The sequence below is a fragment of the Anolis carolinensis genome, chromosome 5, assembly GCF_035594765.1.
Source record: "Anolis carolinensis isolate JA03-04 chromosome 5, rAnoCar3.1.pri, whole genome shotgun sequence".
In the NCBI taxonomy this organism is placed as follows: Eukaryota; Metazoa; Chordata; class Lepidosauria; order Squamata; family Dactyloidae; genus Anolis; species Anolis carolinensis.
Genome location: NC_085845.1, coordinates 113,085,706 through 113,098,902, shown reverse-complemented (window position 1 = coordinate 113,098,902; position 13,197 = coordinate 113,085,706). Strand labels below are relative to the sequence as shown.

At 39.1% G+C, this 13,197-nt stretch overlaps 1 protein-coding gene across 1 annotated transcript in view; it reads right to left on the bottom strand.

Annotated features, from left to right (window-relative positions):
* The window catches only part of LOC100566030 (ADP-ribosyl cyclase/cyclic ADP-ribose hydrolase 1), a 43,277-nt gene extending 30,621 nt beyond the window's left edge, over positions 1–12,656 (bottom strand). The window contains exon 1 of the mRNA XM_062982180.1: positions 12,298–12,656. Coding sequence (XP_062838250.1) covers positions 12,298–12,539 — 242 coding nt within the window. The 5' untranslated portion in view covers positions 12,540–12,656. The remainder of the gene's footprint in view (positions 1–12,297) is intronic.
* Positions 12,657–13,197: the final 541 nt, after the last annotated feature.

Below are 13,197 nucleotides of genomic sequence, written 5' to 3'. Positions count from 1 at the left end.
AAGTACTGAGACAGATGCCTAGGGCGTTGTGGTATCTCTTCCGATCACCTGTCCATGACTTGAAGCACAATAATACTTTGTCCCGAGAAAAAATAAATGGATCTTAAACTTCAGGATAATTGTGCAAGTAAATAATTTAAAAAGAATAAAAACATGCCTCTTTTATTGATGTTCAGAAAGCTCAGGTACAGAATGATACTTTTGTGTTCTCTTTACATAAGCAAACTGAATGTTCTTAGAAGTCCTCATGCTGAATTTAAGAGGCCTCAAAGGCAGAATAAATTAATTATTTTTACTATATGTCACAATGCATATTAATATAAGACTGTCAAGTGGTCAAAAACACTTTTTCTTCATTTACTTGTTACAACAATCTATAACAGTGGTTCCCAACCTTTTTTTGACTAGGAACCACTTGACCAGGGACCATTTTGGCCAGGAACCACTCTCCAACATTAATACCATAAAATCATAGAATCATAGAATAGTAGAGTTGGAAGAGACCTCATGGGCCATCCAGTCCAACCCCCTGCCAAGAAGCAGGAAATCGCATTCAAAGCACCCCCAACAGATGGCCATCCAGCCTCTGCTTAAAAGCCTCCAAAGAAGTAGACTGCCGAACAGCTCTCACAGTGAGGAAGTTCTTCCTGATGTTCAGGTGGAATCTCCTTTCCTGTAGTTTGAAGCCATTGTTCGGCGTCCTAGTCTGCAGGGCAGCAGAAAACAAGCTTGCTCCCTATGACTTCCCTTCACCAAAAGGGTTACAAATCAGTTTTTGGTTAACTTTATATTTGGTTTGGTTATTTGGGGTGCTGATTCAAAAAATTGCATTGGATAGACCACATCAGCTCTAGTTTATGATAGAGAACTTATGCCATCCAGTAGTCGCCATCTGCTCACCCACAGAAAACCGTATTTAATAAGCCTCGGCACTATAAGAGGGTTTTGCGGGACCAGTCACTCTCGTGATGTACAGTATATTAACAATGAGGCCATGGACCATACTTTAGTTCTTGCGGACCACTGGTGGTCCACGGACCACAGGTTGGGAACCACTGATCTATAAGATAGTCACTGTTAAGAGTATCTCCATAATACAGTGCTGAGGCAGAAAAAAGTTGTGTTGGGTAAGGACATGTAACCTAGGGATGTCTCCTTCTTCTTCCAGTGATCCAGACAGGCAATGGTTGGGCAAGGCACAGTTATATAGATCTTGCCTACCCTGCCAATGTTTACCCTGAAGTTGTGTGTATGCACACTCTTATGTAACTACAGTACATCATACCTCTGTCCTCCGTATCTTCAATTTTTTCCTGTCTGACACTGTTCTTATTAAAAAGGCAAGATTCAAACTGGAGACATCTGGAATCATTGTTCTGTCTTTTGGGTACCATGCTATGTCAATTCTTTTTACACATTTTTCAACTTTAAATCTATCTTGATCCTTTTCTAACAATAAAAGGGTCAAGACAGATTTAAATCTAAGAAAGCTTTAAAATATGGATGATTAGGATATTTGATGTAAGTCGGAAGAGGTACATGTTTTAACTGTAACTCCACCCATGTGTGTGTGTGTATATATACACACACACACACACACACACACACACATATTTGTATATATATCAGCTTTGGATAGCATAGGGAAGGGTTCAAATCCCTGTGCTGTTTGTTTTGCTGTATATGCCCCTGTTCAGAAGATTTCACCTCACCTTCTATCCTTGTGAGAATTGGATTTTGACTCATAGTTAAGAATGGGGCTGAGACAATATGAAGTGAGAGAAATATACTCCTCGAAAGGAAGGTTCACTCCTGCAAAAGTTATCATAGGAGAAAGGGGTCTCCACTGAAGCTTTATTACCAATATTGTTTTTTAAAAAGCAATTTTTTGCAAAATCCAATTATCACAGGGATAAAACATTTGATGAAATGTTCTGAACAGCGACACAGACAGCAAAACAAACACTACAGGGGCGTTAACCCCTACCAACTCTAATTTATGAGTTATACTTAAAAATGTACCTGTTCTGACTTGCATACAAATTCAACTTAAGAACAAACCTACAGAACCTAACTTGCGGACTGCCTGTACATACCTAATGACAGATCTTGGAGATGGGATCAGGTCTAGGCCTGAAATTCATTAACGTGCCACGTATATCTTTTACACATAGCCTAAAGATAATTTTACACATGGCTTTAGGTAATAAACTCTAACACATATTGATGGAAGACTTTCTACAAGTGTTGCTATGTGGAGATTGGAGCAGCTCATGGGGTTTCCACCCTCAATTGTTGTATTATTCATCCAATAAATTAGGAAGAAGCATTTTAATAATTGTGCATGAAACAAATTATGTGTATATACTGAACTATCAGAAAGGGAAAGTGTCACTATCTCTGCCTTGCATGTGGACGATTATGGATTTTGGACTATTTTTATTTAGGGAATTCCAGATAAATTATGCTTTAACTGCAAATGTAGAAATAGCTTGAAAAGTTTGGCCACCTGACCTCATATGGTCTAAAAGCTCCATTAAAAACCGGCATCTGAATTCTCAGTGTGAAGTTTCCTGCTCTTATCTCTGGATCATATATGTGTGGCTATTCTCTCAGTTACAACAATAATGTTTGCTGTGTTGTCGAAGGCTTTCATGGCCGAAATCACTGGGTTGCTGTGAGTTTTCCACGTTGTATGGCCATGGTTCAGAGCAGGAGATAATGCTTCTGGAACATGGTCATACAGCCTGGAAAACTAACAGCAACCCAATAATGTTTGCTTTCTTGGCCCATTACCTGTGTTATTGAATTACAAATGTGACAACCAATCAAATATAAACACATACTGTTGTGACCAGCATTTGGACAAGCACAGCTGTGTTTGCCTCATTTCTGTGAATGGCCACTTTTCCCTGCTTTTCTCTTCCCCCAAATAACTACATGAGCTTTTGGGATTCTCTAACTGGAAAGCTAACCAAAAAAATTCTAGACTGCTTTTGATGTGAGCAGCGGCATATATGTGTATTCCTATAGTGATTTATGTTCAGATTTTTGTCCTGAGACTTTAGAGTGGTCACTCCTTTGCTCCAAAAATGAGTTGATCGCGCTTCCTTATCATTCTAATTCTATTATAATTGTATGCATTCCACATTTTTCCCCATGAGAGATGAGTGGGGAAAGATACAGACATCTTCCTACCCTGATACTCCTTTTAATGTGATTTTGAAAATCTGCTGCAGTATCTATATCTAATTTTATCTCCCATTCATGGCAAGAGATTACACATGAGTGACATCATCAGGTTATGAGAAATGCAAGTATGGTGGACAACAAATGCTTGAAATGCCACTAGGGAATAAAGACCATTTTTCCCATATGGATACTTTCCTAGATCAGAACAAAGGAGAAATAAGATACAGTAGTCTCATTTATCCAACATTCACTTATCCAACGTTCTGGATTATCCAATGCAGTCTGCCTTTTAGTAGTCAATGTTTTTGTAGTCAATGTTTTCAATACATTGCGATGTTTTGGTGCTAAATTCGTAAATACAGTAATTACTACATAGCGTTACCGTGTATTGAACTGTTTTTTCTGTCAGTTTGTTGTAAAACATGATGTTTTGGTGCTTAATTTGTAAAATCATTGTAATTTGACATTTAATAGGCTTTTCCTTAATCCCTCCTTATTATCCAACATTTTCACTTATCCATTTTCACTTGCCCGTTTATGTTGGATAAGTGAGACTCTACTGTAGTTTCTTTGAAAAGCACAAGGTCGAAGCTGTCAACGCTAAGTTACCAAACAAACTGGCATATTAACTCACTCTAGTTTTGCAATGCACAGAATATCATTTTGACTGAATATATTATGAAGAAGAATGTGTCAATAATAATGCAAAAGTGAATTTTATTCAGGCAGGCTTTTAAAGAAGGTTTTTAAGATTGAGTTAGGGGGTGCTGCGGTTTTAGCTCTGAATATGTTTTTAATCAATTTGAAGGCTTTTAACTTTTAATTTTTAATTAATACCATTGATGTTTAATTCTGTTCCAACTATTCTATATTTTTGGATTTTAAATTGTTTTGAAATGCTTTTAATGTAATGTGTTTCCTTTTTGGAGAGAAAAAGTGGAATATAAATACACAGGAGGAGGACAACAACAACTATTACTATTACTACTTTATATTCAAACAACCCAAACCTCAAAAGATTAGTAAGGCAAATGAAGTGTGCTATAATTCTTGAAAGTTTAGGCCAGATAAAACTTCATGTTGTACAAGGTAGCACATGACTCTCTTGTTTCAAAAGTTATGTCACAACACAGTAAGACGATAAAGAAAATAAGTCCTTGTGCTGTTGTGCAACAAAGGATGAAAAACTTTCAGCCCAATTCTTCCATTTCTGCAGCTGCGAAATGGCCTGCCACATCTCATGCCCCTTTGAAAATAAGGCATACAAGGAGTTTGTAACTTGCTTTAAAATAAAATCACACTCCTGAATGTCTTTTGGAACCATGCTTGTTGGAAATTACGAACTTCTTCAAGTCTCCTCTAGTTATTTGTTTCTAATCCTGTTGCTAATTTATTGTATGTATGTTCTGGTATGCAGCTTTCCTTTTTTTACTCTGTGGTTCCTGATAAGTTACATGCTTTTCTTCTCTCTCGCCTTTTGACTATGTGACCTGTTGATGTCGGTTTTGTGAGAATCCACGACATGTGAGTGTGGAGAAGAGCAAACCACAAACCACTTACTACAATGCAGCCTGAGCCCTGCCACATGCACAATGGAAAACCTTCTCACAGAGACAACACAGGCACTCCAAGTGGCCAACTTCTGATTACAGGAAGTCTAATATAATGTCAGATTTTTACTTTGTTTGTATTTTTTAGTAAAGTAAAGATAAAGGTTTTCCCCTAACATTAAGTCTAGTTGTGTCCAACTCTGGGAGTTGGTACTCATCTCCATTTTTAAGCCGAAGAGTCAAAGAGCCGGCGTTGTCCATAGACACCTCCTAGGTTATGTGGCCAGTATGACTGCATGGAGCACCATTACCTTCCCACAGAAGCAGTACTTATTGATCTACTCACATTTGCATATTTTTGAATTGCTATGTTGTCAGAAGCTGGGGCGATTAGCAGGAGCTTACTCCGCTCCCCGGATTTGAACCGTCAACTTTTCTGTCAGTAAATTCAGCAGCTGAGCGGTTTATAACTGTACCCTCAATTTGTTTCTGACATGATAAATAAATAAGAGAGATGCCCTGGGCAACTGGACTGATATGTTTTGTATCTCTGCATGCTGAACACATGAAGGTTGTGAATAAACCAAATATGTTATTTTCATCAAAGTCTACTTCATTTTTTGTCTCTTGAGTGCATGGTATAAAACAAATTGTTTTATAGGAGAGTTTATATATTTTGGCCATTGAAAAACACTTCTAAAGCTCTGTTGTTTTTATGCACTGGCAAATCTCTGTTTTCCTAACAGAACAGAGATAACAGGTTATTCAGTCTAACAACTGAAACCACTGCCTTACATAATTATATCTGGTTGTATACCACAAGAGAAAATTATACCATAAGGTTTTTTTTTATTCTTCTCTGCAAGGTCATGCTTTTCTAAAAGTTATGATCTCCAAAGGCGGTTTTTTTCCAAAAGGTTATGAATGCCATTTTCCAAAAAATGCTTTTCCTTTCAGATGAGGTATAGATTTCCCATATGTCTTTTCTTTAAAGCCATTTCTGAGAAGGTTGATGGCTCAGCAACAAATTCAATCAAATGGCAGCAGGAAAAGGTGTTTCTGTATGGAAGTCTGGCATAGAATTTAGACTATGATTTTTGGATGGTGTGATTTTAATTGAATGCAATGTTTTTAAATGTTAATATGTATTAATTTTTAATTCAAATATTTTAAGCTTATGTTTTATATGTGTTTTTGAGGCACTGAATAATTGCCATATGTAAGCTGCCTTGAGTCCCCTTTGGGATAGTGCAAGGCAGGATATAAATAGGGTAAATAAATAAATGGCACTGTATCACAGAATAAATCTGGCACATTTTGCAGCACTTGGGGCATCTGCCATATTCAGAAGAAATTTGGGTCTTATCACAGTCCTAAAAATTGACTCCAAATTTCCAGAGGTTTTCCTTGTTCTCTGTACCATTGAACAGTGTAACAGCAAATAAGTTAAATATGATAACATACCATGAAACTGTCCATTTCATCCTGCATGAATTGGGGTGGCGGTGGGGGTGTATGTGCATTATCAGGGAAGAAATGTAATCAAAATGCTATTCGCAAATAGATTTGCGAAACTATTTCAGTCTATTGGTGCTTTTCTAAATTAAAGACTAACATTATTTCCAGCTGTAGGAGAAAGAGCATGAAGCATTGAGAAAGTTTGTGATGATTTCACTGATGTAATGCAGTAGCAGAAAACACTCAATTTGCCACTCGAAGGGAAAGATAATGTTAATTCTGATCATACACAAACACTTTTCAGCTCCCAGAACACGTAAGTGTTAAATGTTAATACAGTAGAGTCTCACTTATTCAACATAAACGGGCTGGCAGAACGTTAGATAAGCAAATATGTTGGATAATAAGGAGAGATTAAGGAGAAGCCTATTAAACAAATTAAGTTATGATTTTACAAATTAAACACCAAAACATCATGTTATACAGCAAATCTGATAGAAAAAGTAGTTCAATACGCAGTAATGCTACATAGTAATTACTGTATTTATTAATTTAGCACCAAAATATCACGATGTATTGAAAACATTGACTACAAAAATGTGTTAGATAATCCAGAATGTTGGATAAGCAAATGTTGGATAAGTGAGACTCTACTGTACTTGTAAATCAAGCATTGCATCAAATAACTTTGGAAACCATCTTAGGTATACAATGTCCTTGGATTGCTTACCATCCGTTTCATCCTGCATGAATGGGGGAGGGGTGCATTACCAGAAAAGAAATTTAATCAAAAAGCTGTGCTGTGAGAAGTTGTTATCAGCTAACAATTACTTCAATAGATTTGTGAAATTATTTCAGCCTAGAGGTGATTTTTAAAATTAAAGACAAGTATTATTCCCAGCTATAGGTGAAAGAGCATGAAGAATCGAGCAAACTTGTGACAGTGTTCTACTATAATGCAGTAGCAGGAAACTCACAATTTACCACTCCAAGGGAAAGATAAGATTATTTATGATCGTACACAAACACATTTTTTTCAGCACCCAGAACACATTAAGCGTTAACTGTTAATGCTTTTAAAGTCAGATATTGCATCAAAGAACTTCAGAAATCTTCCCCACCTTAAGTATACTATGTTCTTGGATTGCTTGTGGAAAAAATAAATATTTGAATATTAAATTTTATGGTAGACTGGAAGATTGAGGAAGATTAGATTCTCTTTCGACTTCTGGAAAACCATTTATCATTTATGTCATGGTGGTCAGATTCCCCAAACCATGGCCACAGGAGCATCTGATATAGCAGTGGTTCCCAACCTGTGGTCCGTGGAGTACCAGTTGTCCCCAAAAACTAAAATATGATCTGTGGCCTCACCATTACTACACTGTTGCAACTAGAGTGACTGGTCTTGCAAAACCCTCTTATACTGCCGAGGGGTAGTATCCCCTGCAATGGGGATGTCAGGAGGGGAAAGGATGACTACCCACAAAAGGCCTCCTGACTGCTGCTTCTCCTTCCCCTCCCTCCCCGAATGGAGTCGATCTATGTGACGCTGGGAAGCAGGGGTTCCTTGGTGCCTTCGTTTTTAGGCCTGTTCTTGGGGTTATTTGGGGTGCTGATTCAGAAAATTGCATTAGATAGACCACATCAGATCTAGATTATTAAATATGGTTTTCTTGGTGAACAGATGGTGACTACTGGATGGCATATGTTCTGCATCAGAAACCAGAGCTAATGTGGTTTATCCAATGCAATTTTTTGAATCACCACCCCAAATAATCAAACTGAATCTAAAGCTGACCAAAAACTGATTTGTAATTCGTATTGGAGTGTGGTTCCTGGTCAAAGTGGTCCCTGGTCAAAAAAAGCTTGGGAACCACTGTGATATAGACACTGAACTACTGAAACTTCAGTAGGATCACACAGGATGTTGCATGTACCAGCAGTAGGATTGTTAAAACAAGTGTCAGGAATAAATCACCTATTGCAGAGGGTGTAATCTGTTTCAGTTTTTGGCACAACATACCTTTCTCAGTCTCTGGACTCATTTATGTATTTTGTAAAATCTAAACCGTGTGATATGGACTGGTCCGTGAGGTCACAAAGAGTCGGAGATGACTAAACAGCAGCAGCAGCAGTGATAAGTTTAATGTGCACATTTGAATTTGGTTCCTACATGGGCATCAGGTTTAGAGTTTCAAAAACCTTTGAACACCTGCTCATTTTCATGTACCAGAGAGCAAGGATATAAGAGATGACTGAATACAAGCTAAATAGATCCTTGCAGGCAAGGCCATAGCCAGGGGGGCAGTTTGGGGGTTCAAACCACTCCCAAAACGTTTCAGGTTAAAAAAAAACCTGGTTTACCCATGAATTTTTACTGGTTAACCAAATCCCCATGCCAAGATATGAGAAGTAAAAAAATAGAGTCCCTCCAGAACTGCAAGCACTATCTCAACCAAATTTTGATTTGTCACACTATCATTATCTACCTTTCTACCAATTTACACTGCAATTGCAGCAATAACTGATTTATTGGAAGTGACCATAGTGGAAACTGACAAAATGTGGTAGCCGGCAGGCAAAGACTAAGGCACAGGACAGGACATGTGATCGAGGTGACCCCCTCCAGGACTTTGTAAAAGATAGTTCAAAAATCAAGACTTTATGTTCTATATTTCATAATTTATAGTAGAAGGTGATTGGGACTTTTTACTGGAGTTTACTGTGGTTTACTAAAACTCTCTGCACAAAAGGTGTTTGACCTTTTAGCCTGAGGCAAAAGATAACAACTTCCTTAATCCTTTATTTAACCAGTGACAAAAAGCACTCCCTTTTGTTTACCCAGACAAAGGAGTTAGCAAAGGAAAAAAGCCAGTTTTAAACCACATGCTTTACAATCTTTCCTTTGGATTCTGGATTTCGTATGAAACTTTATGAACTCTAGACCTTTGGGTGGCTGGGTGTGGGCAATATGATTTCTGATTCTATGAATGTATTCCTATATGTCTCCCTTCCCAAAATGCCTCATATATGAAAAATAGAGTGACTGAGGTTTGACTCAGCTACGTGCAGACAGCCCCCCCTCCCTTGGATGGGCTGGAGTACCCTGCCCAGAGGAGATTATCACCTACCCTTGCATGGACAATTATTTGGGCTGTTCCCCCTTCTGAGTTCGGAGCAGGCCATCAGAAGGAAGAATAGCTCACCCTTCATCCACACAATTATTCAGGAAACAGCTCTCCCTTTGTCAATATCAGCGTGTCAGACACATATGTAGATTGGACATATTGACTCATCCATCCTTTTCATAATCCGCTTGGCTGTCCATTAATCGCTGCTCAGCCCGCCCCTTGTCCCTGATTGGTAGACTGTAGGAAGCCATCTGATTGGGGGGATTTCGAGCCACCCAGTCAAAGAGCCAATCAGAGTGGAACTGGGCGGGGAAAGGCGGGGAGGGAGATTTGAATTGCTCCGCCTGTCTTTTTGCTTATAAAAATTGCTGCAATGTATTATGTGACATGTCATCACTGCGAATGATTGCGTCTTGACATCCGCGTCAGCTGACTCGAAATAAAGACAACTCGGTTCTCTCTCTTCAAGATTTGGGTGAGATTATTGTGGGAAATAGGGTTTTAATTCGCAGTGCCCCCGCTGGCCAGGATCGAATCCTGCGGTCAGAGGGCATCGGTTCGTCCCTGCTCCAGGGACAAACCCTAAATTTGCTCGACAACAGACAGGGAATTTGACCTGGATTGCAAGTGAAAACTGAGGAAACTGGAAACTGAGGTATTCACCACTGGTTCATCTAATCCAAGTCCAGCCAAAGAAACCATGAAACAGGAGCAAAGAGAAGAAGCTGTGTCATTTTTAGACCTTTATATGAACAAGACTGTTTCTGATGACCAAGTGAAAGCTCAATTAGTGCAAAATCCACAGACTCCATTGTTGGGATATATATTTCCTGTGGATAAGAAGAGGCACCTAAGATTTCAATGCAAATGGTTCAGCAGATTCCTCTGGTTAGCCTACTCATTTCATGTACAAAGTGCACTCTGCAAGTACTATGTGGTGTTTGGAGGAGAAGTTGGGGGTAAAGATTGCTAGACTGTTTGTGCGATGGAAAAATGAAATAGACATCTTTAATAAACACCAAACAATAGAGTACCATCAGAGCAACTTGTGTTTGGCTGAAAACTTCTTGCTAATTCACAGTAGAAAACGTCTTGATGTAACCCATCATTCATGATAAAGGTAAGAAGAAGAAAGCAGAAGAAAACAGAAAGAAACTTCTGCCAATTGTGGAAACTATTATCCTTTGTGGTAGACAAGAATTGGCTTAAAGAGGGAGCAAAGATTCAGGACCCATTGCCTGTGAAGAACCTTTGCAAACTGATGGTAATTTCGGGGCCTTGTTGAGATCTCGCACCATATCAGGAGACACTGGCCTCTTTGGGGGAGGGGGATTTCAACCCCTCTGAAAAAAAATTCTGGCTACAGGCCTACTTGCAGGGGACTAAATCTCAATTCTATAGGAGAAAGAACATGCCTACCATATTCAAAGTGACAGATCAGCTAAGTCACCTCATATCATTGAGCTTTCAATCCTGGAGTTTCTTCCAAATTTAGGATTGGTAAGTGTCCAGTGTGCCTAGCACATTTCTGGATGTGAAATATTATGCATTCCATATACAGGTAACAATGCAGTGTGCACTAGACAAACACTTTCTATGTGCATGCAAGCAAATATACAACTGTCAAATCCAACATGGCTGCAACATTCATTCTGAACATGGCAACAAATGGGAAAGTGATGCATATTTTTCTCGAAAGGACTTCACAGAACAACTGCCAAACATTTCTTACTGTTCTTCTACATACCCAACTATCTGACAGAGGCACATTTAGCATTGCAATTGATAAAGTTCAATGAATGCTATTGTAAAACATTGATAAGGTGAAATAAGCAAGTTTTTATATTATGCCCACAAGCAAAAATTAACAGCCACATATGTCAACATTTATTGGGGATTTTCAACTCTTTTCTCTGAACCTTAATCTAAAAGTCTAAAGCTATAAACATAAAAGTTCAACAATGGGATTATTTCTCAGTAATGAGATGCATGCGATTGTAGGCCATACATATACTTCTTTGTATATGTATGTAAATATACATCAGGGTACACTGTGAGGTCTAAACCAGGAAAAGAAAATCTCTAGTTCAAATATTAAGTTTTCATGACTCACTAGATGACATTAAGCAAACCCGAAGTCCACAAGATCCTGCTTCTTCCCCCACATACAATGTGGCAAAAATAATGGCAGCATTGTTGTAAGGACAATTAAGCTATTAAAACAGTGAGCATTTTGAACCTTCTGTGGCACTCAATGTCTTTTCCCATTTAGTCTCTTTCTGTCTCTCTCTCTCACACACACACAACTCAAAAAGATTATATCCTATCTTTCATTTCATTTATAATTCCAGCTTCCTGTTCTAAATAACATATTTTATTTGGTCATTCCAATGCCTCAACAATGGAGCCCCCGCTGGCACAATGGGTTAAACTGCTGAGCTGCTGAAATTGCTGACCAAAAGGTTGGCGGTTCGAATCTGTGGAGTGGGGTGAGCTCCTGCTGTTAGCCCCAGCTTCTGCCAACCTAGCAGTTTGAAAACATGCAAATATGAGTAGATCAACAGGTACTGCTCCGGCTGAAAGGTAATGGCGCTCCATGCAGTCATGCCGGCCACATGACCTTGGAAGTGTCTACAGACAAAGCTGGCTCTTCGGCTTAGAAATGAAGATGAGCACCAACCCCCAGAATTGAACACGACTAGACTTAAAGTCAAGGGAAAACCTTTACCTTTATCTTACCTATGCCTCAACTACTGTACAATAAGAAAAACATTTGATACATAGAGTATTATAGATTTATTTCCGTCACACCCATAAATAGGATGAAGCAGCATTTCTCCAGAAAAAGTTGGCAGCCCTGCTTACTGGAAGTATGGCAAGAATAGAATGAGAAAGGCAGCGCAAGAGAGGTGTTGCTCTGACTTTGAAAAGCAAAGGAAAGAAAATGAAAGAAAGAGGCTTACCTGAGTTCAGAGTTCACTGTCGCCACATAGTTGTAACATCTCCCCAGGACGATTTCACGAAGGTATGGGGTAGTCCCCTTGCCTCTCCACTCCAGCAGTATTTCTGAACTGGGGCCTTCCTTTCTTCCCTGAATGATCACAACAAGCAACACAACCACAACTAGCATAACTAAGGGGATAATGGTTGCTGCCAGTATCAGCTTGTGCCGCTGGGTCCTGGCAGAACTATTTGGAAAGGGCATCTTGATGGAAGCTTGTGAAAAGCAACAGCAGCTGCTGTGTCTCTTTCCTTTCTCCCTGGCAGGAGAGAGACAGCCTAAGGTCACACAGTGTCCCAGTGCCTCCTCCCTCTCTTTTCCTTTCTCTTTTTGTCCACAGGCTCACTCAAGGCAAGTGAATTCCACCCAGCACAGGAGCCCAAGGAGCATTTCAATTAGCCCAAAGCAAGAACAGTTTCCTCAAAACAAGAGGAGATAAAGCCCATTCAGCCCACTGGGAGAACAATAGCCTTTGCAGATTTGTAGGGCACTGGAGTGACAAGTCATTCATGTTTTTTTTTTGGTTTTTGTTTTGTTTTTTACATTAGACTATCTTTTGGTTTTCATGGTAGCTAGCATCATAAACCCACCCTTGCAAAAAATGTGGCAGGATTATTTTGTAAAATCAATCAAAGGCTGTTTGAGCCAGAAGGAGAAATTTCTTAGGGCCCCTCCAGACAGGCTCTATATCCCAGGATGGGATCCAAGGTTTTCTGCTTTAAATTGAATTATATGAGTCCACACCAGGGCCATAGCCAAAAAATTTGGGGGGGGGGGGGTTGAAACTTTTTTTAGCCAATCATGAAGAGTAGTTCCATAACGCAAAATAGTTTAGAAATCAGTCTCCACCGATAAACTTCAG